At 47.1% G+C, this 15875-nt stretch overlaps 1 protein-coding gene across 1 annotated transcript in view; it reads right to left on the bottom strand.

Annotated features, from left to right (window-relative positions):
* Positions 1–2591: 2591 nt before the first annotated feature.
* ccm2l (CCM2 like scaffold protein) overlaps positions 2592–15875 on the bottom strand; it is a gene marked incomplete at both ends in the record, with an annotated part of 16875 nt that continues 3591 nt past the window's right edge. Inside the window, 8 exons of the mRNA XM_080533281.1 lie at positions 2592–2881; positions 8484–8622; positions 9728–9887; positions 10511–10574; positions 12007–12136; positions 13206–13876; positions 14324–14507; positions 15213–15296. Of these exons, the coding sequence (XP_080389407.1) occupies positions 2592–2881; positions 8484–8622; positions 9728–9887; positions 10511–10574; positions 12007–12136; positions 13206–13876; positions 14324–14507; positions 15213–15296 (1722 nt within the window). The remainder of the gene's footprint in view (positions 2882–8483; positions 8623–9727; positions 9888–10510; positions 10575–12006; positions 12137–13205; positions 13877–14323; positions 14508–15212; positions 15297–15875) is intronic.

Genomic DNA, 15875 nt, shown 5'->3' with positions numbered 1-15875 from the left:
TTCATAAGAGATGGCGAATTATTCATAAGAAATTGAGTTTAGAGAACGCTGATTGGTCCTCATGCTTATAATGACATTATTAGATGATTTCCTCTGGGCGCCTTTTTTGGGAAAAAAATTCGAACAATTTCACAAAAAGACATATGAATGATGTAGTAGAATAGAACATAAACTCAATGTGCTGAGTGTGATGTGCACGTTAGTTAAGTAGGCTAATAGTAATTGCCAAGAACATAGCACCTACATTAATTTGACATTCCAGAATATTGACAGTTGTCGGTAAGAAGGGTCTACAGTAACTGCGTTACATTCAGAGGTTGTGGTAATAAACACAGATGGGCAACAAAGATAATCCTCAAAGATCCGTTGATGAGGAATTTGTGAATTCGTGCAATACTTTATCCTTTGGCTCTGATAAACTACACGCACGCACACACACACACACACACACACACACACACGCACGCACGCACGCACACACACACGCACGCACGCGCGCACACACACACACACACACACACACACACACACACACACACACACACACACACACACACACACACACACAGGGGGAGAGAGAGATCAGAATGCTTTTACTAAGCTCACATCCTTTCAAACTAAACACAAAACCGTTTGAAGACTTTTACTAACCATTCTTTATTGCAGCATTTGACATTAACATCCATGTAATCAATCATCCATCATCTTATAACAACTGAAATCCAATTGTCCTCCCCTCCCTTGATTGGACTCCCCTAATTGTGTCTCACAGCCTCTCCTCACACACACTCATGCTGCAGCTGCACTTGAACACTGAACTGCCTAATGACATAATAGGAGACCAGACGAGAGTTGTGGGGTGTGCGGGGAAACCTTGTGATGACCCTGGGTAGAGCATAAACCATCCATGTACCTCCCTCGGACTGGCATGGGCACACACACACACACACACACACACACACACACACACACACACACACACACAGACAACAGAACTCTGGGAAGGTCAGGGTGCCACCGGGGAGCATGTCAGCAGCACTAGGATTTTTCCTAATCTATATTCCCTGCGGACTGGAATTATGCACGGCAGGCAGTCAGCCTCAGCCATGCAGCTGGCTACTTCAGATTAATGTGTAGTCAGAGAGGAACAGAGGAGAGAGGAGTGTCATCCCTTCTTTTCTAGTTCTGTGGGAAGGGGCTGGAGTTGGACTGTCTTTCCTTATCTTACTGTTTTGTCTGTTTCTCAGTAATGTACGCCCTGTCTCTTTTACTGATCACTCCCTCCCTCCTTCTCTCATCTCTCACACACACACATGCATGCACAAACACACACACTCACACTCTCTCACACACACACACACATATACGCACAAGTGCACACACACACACACTCACACACACACACACACACACCCACACGCACGCACACACACACACACACACACACACACACACACACACACACACACACACACACACACACACATTCATGCTTAGCCTGGTGCCAATAATCTGATGCAAATTACATGCAAATGAGTTTGATGCAAAGGCGTGCAAATTGGCTGTTTATCTTAAACAATACCAGGCTATGGTGTTGATCAGGATTACACAGCAATAGACACACAAGCTAGTATCAAGAATCAACAGGCGAGTCACGGAGACACACAACACATAAGATTTGAGTGATGGTTTACTGACAGGTTGATTATGATGAGTGTCTCACTGCCCACAGCCTTCCCCTTATTGCCACTTCTTATGTCAAACACGATATACAGTTTTGTGAGCACACTGTACAGCAACAGAAAGTTGTCCAGTCACTCTTGACCTTCTGTCCTGTCCAGGCCCCTCCATCACAGGTAGTAGTCCTCCCCCATCACAGGAAGTAGTCCACCCCCATCACAGGAAGTAGTCCACCCCCATCACAGGAAGTAGTCCTTCCCCATCACAGGAAGTAGTCCTTCCCCATCACAGGAAGTAGTCCTTCCCCATCACAGGTAGTAGTCCTTCCCCATCACAGGTAGTAGTCCTTCCCCATCACAAGTAGTAGTCATTCCCCATCACAGGTAGTAGTCCTTCCCCATCACAGGTAGTAGTCCTTCCCCATCACAGGTAGTAGTCGATGAACGATGAATTGAGAATCAAGGACCCCAATAACGATGAATTGAGAATCAAGGACCCCAATTGAAATAAGCCAGTGGCTTTCTTGGGTTTTTATCCTGTTAGTTGACCTTGTATGTAATATGTACTTTCATGTACCTACTTCTGCAAATCTTCTAATAAAGTTTTCAATCAATCAAAGTCCTTCCCCATCACAGGTAGTAGTCCTTCCCCATCACAGGTAGTAGTCCTTCCCCATCACAGGTAGTAGTCCTTCCCCATCACAGGTAGTAGTCCTTCCCCATCACAGGTAGTAGTCCACCCCCATCACAGGTAGTAGTCCACCCCCATCACAGGTAGTAGTCCACCCCCATCACAGGTAGTAGTCCACCCCCATCACAGGTAGTAGTCCACCACCCCCATCACAGGTAGTAGTCCACCACCCCCATCACAGGAAGTAGTCCTTCCCCATCACAGGTAGTAGTCCTTCCCCATCACAGGTAGTAGTCCTCCTCCTCGATGTCACCGTGCCCCTCCTCGAACCCCAGCGCCTCGATGTCGTGGGTGATGTCACTGATCCTCCTGTTGAAATCCTGCGACCCGGAGGAGGGGGACCAGATGTCGTAGCCGCAGACCGCCGTCTCTGCCGCCGCCGCGCTGCTCTGCGCGCTCCGCTTGATCCGGCCGAAGCTGTCCGTCAGGATGCCCCCCTCGCGGATACCGATGCCCTCCAGGAAGCTCTCGAACGCTCCCACGTCCTTGTCCGGGATGAAGGGACGCATGCCTGGGGAGAGGCCAGGAAAGAGGGTTTGGGCCCACAGCCATGGACACAGACGGATATCTCCACATCTATATATGGCTCTGCTCAGGTTCAGGCGCTTGTTGCTCGTTAAAGTGATGACATAGTATATTGATATTGGGATTTTTTTTCTGCTTGCCAAATGCCACTATAACAGGAGGGTTTGCTGCTTGCCAATGTGATAGGATACAATACACTTGGGGCTTTGGATATGACCAAGGTTATGTGAGGTGTACAGTGTCTGTAGCTGGTGATGTGGTCTAAATAAAACTTGAGCTGTTGTAATGCACCGTGTCTCTGTGTTTCTAGTCTGTCTTGTCTGTCTGTCTGTCTGTCTGTGCTCCTGGCTTTGATTCAGAATGATACACAGCAAGTAAGACAGTGTGACAGCAGTGTGAAATTATGTTTTCTTGTTGTTTTTCCAGCAGACAGCATTGGCTATAATCTGTATTCTAGTCACAGCAGCCAAGTTGACATTCAAAAGCAAGGATGAGCTGCAAACAAATTCACATGCGCACACAGTACACTCCCCTCTCTCTCTCTCTCTCTCTCTCTCTCTCTCTCACTCTCTCTCTCTCCTTCTCCCTCCCCCTCTCTCTCTCTCTCTCTCTCTCTCTCCTTCTCTTTCTCCCTCCCCCTCTCTCTCTCTCCTTCTCTCTCCCCCTCTCTCTCTCTCTCCTTCTCCCTCCCTCTCTCTCTCCTTCTCTCTCTCTCTCTCTCTCTCTCTCCCTCCCTCTCTGTCTCTCTCTCTCTCCTTCTCTCTCTCTCTCTCCCTCCCTCTCTGTCTCTCTCTCTCTCCCTCCCTCTCTGTCTCTCTCTCTCTCCCTCCCTCTCTGTCTCTCTCTCTATCCGTCTCTTTCATTTTCTCTCTTTTCTTTCTCTGTCTCCTACCTTGTAATGTTCTCTCTCTCTCCTCTCTCATTCTGTCACTCTCCTCTCTCCCTCTGACAAATCCAAGTCACACAAATCCAAAATAGAGAAATTAGGACAAATGCAGGATGTGTACGGAGCCCCATCAGAGATGGCTGATGTGATGTAAACAGACAAGCTCATTCCCTCACATCTCGTTGCCAGAAATCAGAGGCAGGATCTCCTGGAACATAAACACTAGTCTGAGTCTGTGCATTCTGTGGTGTCCCTTGAGAACGAGACAGGATGGACTACTCGCATCTGATCATACTTCATTTTCAGTGCTTATCTGTAAAACACCTTTGGCAGGCTGTACACTGTATGAAAAGTGATAAACAAATCAAATGAATTATTTGCCTTTATCAATACGTGAGAATTATAAGGTTCTATCTCCGTTTAGGGTAGTTCAGAGATATTGAGCGTCAACGTTTTTACATTCCATTATGTTTTGTGAGATGGAACCTTTGTATTTTATTAATTACTTACTAAAACATTTCAACATTTTAAAAATAACACCACACAGGCATTAATAAACACCTAATGGCTCAGATTATGTAAAAAACTACATTTTAATAATAATAATAATAATAATTCATTAAATGTATATAGCGCTTTTCCGAGGCTCAAAGACGCTGACAATATAGGAGATAGGGAAAACAGAAAACAACAAGTAACATGGAACACAGAGTCAGCGAACAGGGAGGGGGGGGGGGGGGGGGGGGTAGGGACAGGGGAGGTGGTTAGGGGTAGGGGAGGCTGTATGCATAAGGGGGGTGGCAGGGTTAGGGGAGATGGGTAGGGGTAGGGGAGGTTGTATGCATGTCCAGGGGGGGGGCGGGGGTGGCCGGGATGGGGGAGATGGCTAGGGGTAGGGGAGGCTGTAGGCATGGGAGAACAGGTAGGTTTTGAGGTGGGATTTAAAAGGGAGGAGTGAGGGTGAGTCTCTGAGTGGTTGAGGGAAAGAGTTCCAGAGGTGGGGTGGAGCTCGTGAAAAGGCACGGTGACCGAAGCCTTTGAGTTTTGAGGGTGGGACAGTGAGGGGAACAATGGATGAGGATCGGAGGGTACGGGTAGGGCGGTGGGGGAGAAGGAGGTCAGTCAGGTAAGGCGGGGCCAGGCTATGGAGGGCTTTGTATGTGAGGATGAGGACTTTGAATTGGATCCGTTCTTTGATGGGGAGCCAGTGGAGAGAGTGGAGGACAGGAGTGATGTGGTCACGGGAGCGGGTGTTTGAGAGGAGGCGTGCAGCAGAGTTTTGGACCATCTGGAGTCTATGGAGGGAGCGGGAGGTGATGCCGGTGAGTAGGGAGTTGCAGTAGTCAAGGCGGGAGGAGATGAAGGCGTGGATGAGGGATTCAGCAGCGGGCGGGGAGAGGCAGTGTCTGATTTTTTGCGATGTTTCGGAGGTGGAAGTAGGATGTCTTAACAATAGAACTGACGTGGGGATCGAATGAGAGGGTGGGGTCCAGAATGAAGCCGAGGTTGCGAGCCAGGGTGGAGTGGGTGATGGTAGTGTCATCAATGGTGAGTGTGATGGGTCCGGTTTTATTGAGGGTGGATTTGGTGCCGATGAGGATGACTTCGGTCTTTTCACTGTTGAGTTTGAGGAAGTTGTGTGTGAGCCAGGTTTTTATTGATGAAATGCAGTTTTCGATGTGACTGAGGGGTGGGTTCTGGGTGGAGTTTGTGGTGATGTAGATCTGGGTGTCATCGGCGTAGCAGTGGAAGTTTAGTCATTTTGACTACAAATTGAGATAGAACCTTATAATTCTAATGTCACGAATAGCCCTGTTGGTTGTAGATACAAATATTAATTAAAAGATAAATGGTATGGAGAATCTGGGCCAATGACAAGAGTGCATTGCAACACAAAACAGACAACCATGATGCCCTCTGTGGTGATAATCGAACTAGCCTGGATGAAGATAGGATCGAACAGTGTGTGTGTGTGTGTGTGTGTGTGTGTGTGTGTGTGTGTGTGTGTGTGTGTGTGCGTGTACATGCGTGCATGTGTGTTTATGCATGCGTGGTGCGTGTGTGTACATGCGTGTGAGCGTGTGTGTGCGTGCCTGCCTGCCTGCCTGCCTGTATTGTGTGTGTGTGTGTCTGTGTGTGCATGCATGTGTGAGTGTGTCTGCTTGCATGTTTTAGTCCTAGGGGACATTGCAAGAGTAGTATTTGACAGACAGGATGAACAGGGCATACCCCAGGCAGTTTTACACCCCAACGGCCCCCTAGAGCCTTGATGAAGGGCAGGCGCCACTCAAGAATATTCTGCTGCTGTGAGACCAGTGGCTCTCATCACACTAATAGGCTGCCACTAATCTCCCATTAATCACCATCTGAATCAGAGGAGGGGTCTGTCAGGACACTAATGCCTACCTATTGACTCAGTAGCTCATGTAAGAGTCAATCTGCCCATAGAGATTAGAAGAGAATAAAGCACAATGAGGCTATACATTATGTATTAACATGTAACATGGCCATAGGTATGCAGCCCTCTATAGGGAATAGATAGTCATACTGTATAATTACTGTATATAGAGTATCAAGTAGGGTGTTTAACAGTGAAAGCTGGTGGAGGCAGAAATCAGAGGTCGGGCTCATTGTAAATGCTTGGATGACCGCTTCCAGTGGTGTGCCGTCAGGGCCAGCAAGGCCTTCTCTGCTGGCCTAAACATCATCAGAATATACATTTTATTTAATATATTTTTTCCACAAATATGTATTAATGATTCCCCATAGTCTATTCTCTTCATTTCATAGCTTTCCTCTTGGTTGCGCTGCTTCCAGTCTCCAATTGAGATTTGGAGGGCTGGCCTTTATGTTAGAGCTTTTATCCAATCAAAATGTGTTGCTAGGGGGCTCCCAAATCTGCCCGCCTTCACAACAGACGGTGCCGCGAATTCGACCTGTAACTTAACGTTGGAACGAGAAAACCTGTGGCGTTCCTAGTAAACCTACGTAGATGCGAGCAAAATCAACAACGGCGCCTGCTGGAAGGCTCAATCTGATGTCAGCACCCAGCACGTCTTTTGATTGGATACGCACTATTGAGATGCGTAGCAAGGTAATTTGCGTATCTTTATACCGTCTGCAATCAGCTACAATGGCGGAAGGGGGAGAAGAGGCAGATGTGGTGGCAGATCTTAAAACAACGCCATTTTCTAGAAGAACTTTCCAGGAAAAGATAGACATTATCAGAGAACGGCCAACCCCGACTCTTGCGAGCCTTTCTCAGCGGGGAAAAGGGTTTGTCCGGCACTTTCAGATCGCTAACTACGAGCGGTACCCCTGGCTCACAGGCTCCGAAAGGCACTGCAAATTGTACTGCTGGCAATGCCTGCTATTTGCAACAGATCGATCGGGTGTTTGGAGCCACACTGGTTTTGCAAACTTGAGTTGTCTAACCAAGGGAGCAACGAGACACCAAAGCACGGCTGGGCACTTACAAGCAACGGTGCTTTTGAACACCTTTGGGGACACTCGAGTGGATTTACAGCTCAACAGACTGTACAACAGAGTAATTGAAGTATTCCTGAGGAAAGAAAGGAGGATGGATTTTGTTTTCAAATGAAGTTGTTTTGGTGAGTACAAAGCATTTTATTTTTTATTTTATTTGTATATATTTTTGTCATTTTATTTCGTTATTTCATTTTATTTTCGTTTCAATATTAACGAATTAATATATAGGTAATTAAAATTCATTTTATTTTCGTTTCAATATTAACGAATTAATATATAGGTAATTAAAATGACAAATATAGGCTTATAAAATAAATGTTTGATGCGTCTGTTGCAGGTTGCAAGAGATGTGGAGATTACGTGGGTGGCGCACGTGAATCAGCTGTGCAGTAAAAGTACTCAAGGAGACTTGTTGAATTGTTTTGTCACGTTTCTTGACGATAAAAGTGCCTTTTATTTAAAAGTTTTGACAGTATCCAAGCGAAGCGATCTTAAAGATCACACTCTTCATTGTAAATGCGGATTTATTGATTAAAAATGCTTCGGAAATATGAATATAACTCTGTTGTACTTGTCTGATTATGTTAAGGTGATGCAACGCCCGGTTATACTGTGTTTCTGTCTAGTTTCTAGAGCCATGGCGTCATAATGATGGTATTAAGAGGTAGAATAATTCAGGTAGGACTGTGTCGGACATCACTGAAGGCCTAGGTGTGAAATGCACCGCCCGCCACTGACCGCTTCTGTCACACTGCACTACTGCAATGTGCGGTACCACTGAATGGTTGTTAAATGTGAAGCGTGTGGTTTTGCACTAGTTCTGCTGCCCTCTATGGTCACTTTGAAAATGTGGAAATTGTAAAACTATGTTTTCTTATTAGCAAACTAGTAAATAAGTGCATATCCTTGGCCATGATAAATCGGTAGCTATCAAGGAATGAGATCCGATGAGGAATGTTCAGTGAAGAGTGCTGTATTAAGAGTGTTGTATTAGTCCAAACAAAGCGTTTCCTAAAATGCTGCCCCGGGGCAGGACAGGAGGTTTGTTCGCTATTAGAAAACGTAGGATGTGCACGTTTTTGTTCAATGTTCAATGTGGCCAGAAGGGGGAAGCAACACGCAAAACGACATGCTTGACCTTTAAGGTGATGATAATATCATCTATCACTATCATATTATGATAATGTGCCGTCATCACGCCCGGCGTTCTCACCGAGCAGCAGGAACTTCCTGACGTCTCCGTAGAGCTGGAGCAGGTCGGAGCAGAACTCGTCGAGTGGCGCTCCCAGGCGGTACTCCCTCAGGAGCAGGGCGAACTGCTGCAGCTCCTCCGGACTCAGCTTGCTCCTCAGCTACACAGCAGAGGGGACCACCATGATGAAACCATGACGACGCCATTAGTACCAATACCACAAGGAAACAGAGACTGTGGGGGGCATGATCCTAACTACATCCTGATGGAGAACTAAAGGCACATTTCCCAAAGGGTTCTTTGGCTGTCCCTGTTGGAGAACCCTTTGAAGAACGCTTTTAGGGTTCCATGTAGAACCGTCTGTGGAAAGGCCTGTAACAACTGATAATGTAATAACACTGGATAATGTAATCACTTTCCATATCTTTTGCATGTATAATGTAATAGAACCGGAAAATGTAATTACTTTTTAAATTACATTATCCAGCGGTTGTTAGGTTATCCAGTGAGTATATTATTTTGGATGAGTAATGTAATAACTGACCAAAATCATTGTCATGTTTTGTCGCATTCATTTGTCTCTGTCTCTCTCTCACACGCACGCACGCACGCACGCACCAGGGAGAACCAGGGTTATAGACCACTCTGTACTGGAGAACCAGGGTTATAGACTGGAGAACCAGGGTTATAAACTACTCTATAGTGGAGCACCAGGGTTATAGACTGGAGAACCAGGGTTATAGACCACTCTATAGTGGAGAACCAGGGTTATAGACTGGAGAACCAGGGTTATAGACTGGAGAACCAGGGTTATAGTATAGACCACTCTATAGTGGAGAACCAGGGTTATAGACTGGAGAACCAGGGTTATAGACTGGAGAACCAGGGTTATAGACTGGAGAACCAGGGTTATAGACTGGAGAACCAGGGTTTTAGACTGGAGAACCAGGGTTATATAGACCACTATATACTGGTGAAGACTGGTGTAGATACACTGTTTTCAGAGCTTGCCAACTTGGCACTGTTAGCATGGCATGAGACTATTGGCTACGACTGAAATATGTTGTTTGATTTACTTAATTTCATATCTTATCTTTTGAACATGGTGTGATTGAGAGAAGAAAAATAGGGTAGGGTTGTGTCAGGGTCAAACGTCTGGAAAAGGCTTTTTCCATTCCGTACCAGGCCCCGCAATAATCAAAACATGAGCAAGAAACACAACATCACATCATTATGATGTCATCATGCTCAGATACGTATCTCACCGTGATCATGTACTCCTGCATGAGCTGCAGCCCTTCGTTGCTGGGTTCTCCATCGCTCTGTATGGAGGCCAGGCTCCTGTGGGAGTCCTGCAGGGACAGGGACGAGCTCTCGCTGTAGTTCTCGCTGTAGTACAGGTCGAAGGCATCCTGGGAGCCATCGCTGAGGGGGACACGCAGTACAGTACACAAACGACAACCTTTAAAGGCTTATCAAAGCAGAACCGTTAGACAGCCTTCATACGTCAATATCAAACAATGTATGACACATATACATAACAGGCATTGTGGGGGGAAAAAAGCATGTGAGGGTCCACTTTTCAGGTGAAAACACACGTGACAGTGAATGTTTGGGAGTGAGCAACCATATGTGACAGCAACCAATCAAATTGTTCAGACTTTTATTCTGAAAAATGTAAATAAATGTCAACGTTGTTGAAAATCAATGACACACTCGCTAGTCAAGCCAAAATATTGCAGTGCAATGGATTCGGTGAGTAATCCCCACTACTCTACACTAAGTCGTTTTTTAGTTTTTGGCTTGACTAGCGATTGCGTCATTGATTTTCAACAACGTTGACATTTAAACTTTTCAGAATAAAAGTCCGAACACATAGTCGGTTGCCGACTTGTTCCCGGTTTCACCAGCTGCTGTCACATATTAAAAGATAAGAAACTGTGGCATAGTGTATGTGAGGGCATCTCTAATGCCCCTATACCATTGTAACATACATGGCATAACATGGGTTATCTATCCAGCACTGTGCTTCTTGCCATCGTACTCACTATGAGCTGCAGCAGCTGAAGTCAGCGTCGTAGCTGTATGTCATGTCTGTCAGGCAGCTGTCGCCTGGGAACGCGGCCGACAGAAAGACGCAGATGTAGAGAGGCCCCACCATTAGTCATCATCAAAGACCCACACACACGCTGGGTACAGTCATCTATCGCTGCCCTGGCAGGCTGGCCAGGAGCTGATAGCCTCTCAATCAAAATCTCTCCCTCATGTCTGACTCTGAAATGTGGGAAATTAAGGGTGTGTTTATGTGTGTGTGTGTGTGTGTGTGTGTGTGTGTGTGTGTGTGTGTGTGTGTCTGTGATAGGGCTTTCACACCGGCAGTTCCGAACGTTGGCGCTGTCTGGCGAACGAGCCCGCGTTCATACCAGTGTATCGTTCGCCAGACAGCGCCAACGTTCGGAGGTTTCCGAACGCGAACGCGAACCGGCGTTCGGAACTGCCGGTGTGTAAGCCCTATCAGAGAGTGTGGTTACTGCTTGAGTGTGTTGTTGACAATCGTTCATGTTCTTCATTAAACGTTTAGCTTTGTCATTTGATACGCCGCCTACGACTCCCGTCTCTCGGCACTACGATACAAACTTTTTTATTTACATTTTTTTTTAGGCAGCGAGACACAAGACCCTGCAGAAAAATGAGCAAGCGAAAGTACCTCAGTGGTGCGCAAAAACGGCAAGAGCAATATAAAATGTAACAAAATGCAGCGAAACTTCCCAAAATGTCATATTTTCTCACAAACCGACCCAAAGCAGCTTCTGCGACTGACGCGGGTAGGGATGCAATTAGCACTGGGTCAGGGACGAACGTTGTGGATGCACCTGTGGCACCGCTGTGGAGGTCAGTGTTACTGCAGCAGGCAGGCTGACCCGGCCGAGAGATCGTTTTCAAAACTCAAAATTATCAAAAGCTATCTGAGAAGCACCATGTCCCAGGACAGACTCTCCAGACTAGCGATTCTCAGCATTGAAAGCCAGCGCGCACGTCAAATGGATTTAACAAACATATTATATATGTTACATAGTGAAGGACTTCGCACAGACGAATGCCAGGAGGAGAGGACACAGGAAGTTGGTCATTCTTAAAGGTAAGAATGGTCTATTATTATTTGATATTATTAGAGATATTAATCTATGAATCAAATTAACTCGGGGTGGTGGGTAGCCTGTCGGTCTGTTCTTGTTGCCGTTTGTGCATGGACATGTCACACACACAGTCACACATACGGTGTCAGAATGATTCTGAGCAAACGGCCAGCGCGCTGTAGATGATAGCTGTCCAGGCTAACCATAGGGTCTATGCTGTAGTAGGCTTTATGCAGCCTTAAAATAAATGTACCGCTACATCCGAGTTAACCTCCGTTGCGAAAGGGCCCCCGCCGCCACCTTGCGGGTGGGCCTCGGGATTTTGCGGTACGCCACTGATGTAGGGGTGTAAATGTTGGTTGTGTTATGTCTTGTCTTATGTTGGTTGTGTTTTTAGTGTCACTCACTCCTCTGCAGCCAATAGCGGTCGGGCATGGTGTAGTGGAAGCCCGCCCTGTCCACACACTCGATGGTCCTGTGGCCGTAGATGATCTGGAACATCTGACAGATCAGAGCACAGTACTCCTCCGCTGCATCCTGGGAATGGATGGATGGAGGAAGGGATGAACGAATGAACGAATGAACGAATGAACGAATGAACAAATGAACGAATGAACGAATGAACGAATGAACGAATGAACAACTGAGCGAATGACAAATGAATTCATAATTGACAGGAAGCCGCATTAACTGCACGCCACCCATCACTGATGGAGTCATTGGATACATTTTTCAAGAATGTCATGTGGCATTTGTGCAGGGAAAGAAGAGTGGCGCTGCAGCACGGGAGATCTATAATACCCACCAGCCTTCACCACACACACACCCTGCCAATCCAAACAGATTATTAACACAGGGATCAGGGACACACAAGCGCACACACACAAATGCACAAATGCACACATGCACACACACGCACATGCACATGCACATGCACACGCACACGCACACGCACACACGCTTACTAGGGGACAATGTTGTTATGTACGATGTCCTATTGCTATACATCACAGTGAGAGGTCACAGCAGCAGGGGACAGTAGAGCTGTGGGATTGGGTTTCACTACAGGGGCTGTCAGGTGGAGACTGTCACACCTGATCAAAGCCCCCTTTCCCTGAGATAAAGTCAACAGGACTGTACTGTGTAAGCAGGAGCAAAAATAGAGATAGCGGTAGCTACATCTAAGAATAGTTCTCCTTTGAAAAAGGATTTATTTTAAAGCAGCTGAGATTAAAAAAAAAAAAAAAAAAAAATAACAACAACTTAATTGTTGGGAGCTGAGCTAAGCATATTTTATTGTCACACTGTCCTTTCCAGCACTGTGGTGGATGTGTAACCAGGCCAGCACGGTACAGCACAGCTCAGCACGGCACAGCTCAGCTCTGTAGTGTGATTAGGGTACTAGTGTGTGTATTTCTTGGAAGGGCTACACGATCCAGGGCCGAGCCTTGGAAACTATAGTGTGCTAGCTCAGACATTCCCTGTTCCCACTGTCCATTCCAGCCCCTTTTCCAGCAACTCTGGAGGATGTGTAACGAGGAGCCTGCCCAGCTCAGTTGGGCTCAGCGTGGTTAGTGTAGTGTGAATCAGGGGATGGTTCTCTCACCCTGTTCTCCACGGCCAGTATGACCAGGTTGCAGTAGGCGTCGGGGCAGGGCGTGGGCTCCAGAGGGTTGTGGTTCCTCCTCTCCCAGCTCCCGTAGGACTTCCCCCTCTCCCAGCTCCCCGTGCAGGCCTGCCGGCGCTCCCAGCTCCCCCCGGCCGGGTGCTTCCTCTCCCAGCTGCCGCCGGTCTTCTTCCCCCCTCCCCCGTGGTGCCTCTTCTCCCAGCTTCCCCCCACCCCGCTGCCGCCGCCCCCCCCGTGCCTCTTCTCCCAACTGCCCCCCACCGGCCGGCGGTCCCAGCTCCCGCTCACGGGCCTCTTCTCCCAGCTCCCCCCTCCGGGTTTACGGGTCTGCCGACGTTCCCAGCTCCCGCTGACCCTCTTCCTCTCCACACTGTCCCCTGCGTCACCTCCCCCGCCACCACCTCCTCCTCCTCCGGCCCCCCCTCCTCCGACACCCCCTACCACCCCCTGGACCACGACGCCGGGGGTCTGTTTGGGCTCGTGGCGGGATGAGGGCTTCCAGTCCACTCCACAGATGGTGTGTCTGCGCTCCATGGTGCCCCCTGCTGGCCGGGGATCAGAGTTGCTCATGGTCTGGCGTCGGCCATCGATGCCCCCGGGCTTCTTCTTCTCCAGACTGCCCCCGGCCAGGACCGTGTCCACGTTTAGACCTGGGTGGAGGAGGAGGAGGAGGGGGAGGAGGGCACAGCAAACATGCTTCAGAAGAAGTCCTACACCCAACACACACCTTTTTCCTCAGCCGAAATGTAACAGCCTTTAGGCATTGAAACATTATATATGTTGTATTTTAACTACAGTTGCATCTCATAAATGTTAATATCGTGGAAAAGTTAATTATTTTCCGTAATTTAATTCAAAAAGTGAAACTTTCATATATTCTAGATTCATTACACAAAGTGAAATATTTCAAGCCTTTTATATGTTAATGTTGATGATTACGGCTTACAGCTCATGAAAAAACTAAAATCCGGTATGTCAAAATATTATTTACTTAAAAATCAAGCCCGTCACCAATAGTTGTAATTAAATCATCCTCATTTTGAACCCGGGTCTCATCAGGGCCACAGTGAGTTATTTCCACAGCGGAGCTGCCTTGCCTGTCTTGAGCACCACCAGATGCAGTGCATCGTCCCGCAGGTAGGAGGCAGCGGCGATCTCGTGCGTGGGGATTCTCAGCAGCAGCTTCTCGTTGTCCCTCCAGGTGAGGAGAAGACAGCGGGCAGACAGGCTGAGGATGCAGTCCTGCTCCACGCTGGTCTTCAGAGGGAGAACCTTCAACTGCTGCGGTACAGACCAGAGCAGATGGAGATGTCTTATCTCTAAGCAGCTTATAAGTGCACAAGGTTACCAGAGCAGATGGACATGTGGAATCTCTCTAGAAAGGGACCAACCCGTTTGGAAATTCAACATCGGTTTACACTCCTGTTTGTCTTTGCCCTCTAAAAAGCGATACATATCCTCTCCTCTCACTCCGGTTCTCCTCATGAATCACTGCACGGAAGCATTTCACATTGTGCTGATATGATCTGTATATATACAGTATACATCAGTAGCTATCTGTGAATCATCTTCTTTTGTGTAATGAAATCCAACCTCATCTGTTTGTTTGATAATGTGCACACTATGATGAACAATACTGTATTGTTTTTACAGTAAGATTTTAAATGGAACTCAAAAGGATTCAAAGGGTTCCACACACACACACACACACAAACACACACACACACACACACACACACACACACATACTGCAACGCAATGGATTCGGTGAGTAAACCCCACTGCTACCTAGTTAACTATAACACTACTGTACATTGTTAGCAGGCTCACAAAACAAGCTGTGTGAGTTGACTAGCGATGTGTCATTGATTTTCAAAAACGCAGAAATGTATTCACATTTTTCGAAAGAAAAGTCTGATCGTTACATCGGATCCCCATATGAGGACCAAAGCATCAGAACGTGTTACAAATGTATCACACACTCACTCTGGCCGTGTCCAACAGCTGCAGCAGCTCATCTCTACTGGAGGGGTTCAGAGAGCATGACACCCACGTCAGGTGACCCAGGAACTGAAGAGGAGGAAGGTCAGTTTAGTGGAGTACAGTAGGAGTACATCCTTTTATGTCTGAAAGTAACCTGGTTCCAGATCTGTACTGTGCTTTAGCCAACTCTGATTGGTTGACACCATACAGGAGACGGGGAACACACAGAAGAGTAAAGTGCTGATGAATACAGTTTTATTTTATTTTATGTTGTTCCTGTTTATTGGTGTTGACATCTCACACAAGGACATACAGCAGCAGTGTGTTATGAGATAGATTGAAGATATGAGCCGGGTGCCTGTGAAGATTCAGAGTTATTTCAGCACAAGGTTTATGTGCACATCAGGGGATGCTGGGGGAAGTAGACATCAGAGGATGGGGCTCATTGTAATGCATGGAACGGAATCAGGAAAGTTATCAACACACACACACACACACACACACACACATGTGCCCTCCATCACCCTCCCCTGGTGCACATAGACAAGTATTTGTGACACGGTCTGGTGAAAAGGTCTGCATGTGGGCAATTCTTAAGTCGCGCAAATGAATGATGACATTTGTTTTCATATTACGAAAGTTGAAGTGTTGAAGAGCCCACTCAAT

This window comes from Nansenia antarctica (genome assembly GCF_963989245.1).
Source record: "Nansenia antarctica genome assembly, chromosome: 6".
Taxonomy (NCBI): Eukaryota; Metazoa; Chordata; class Actinopteri; order Argentiniformes; family Microstomatidae; genus Nansenia; species Nansenia antarctica.
The sequence above is the reverse complement of the archived record's forward strand: the minus strand, read 5'-3'. Positions and strand labels throughout refer to the sequence as shown.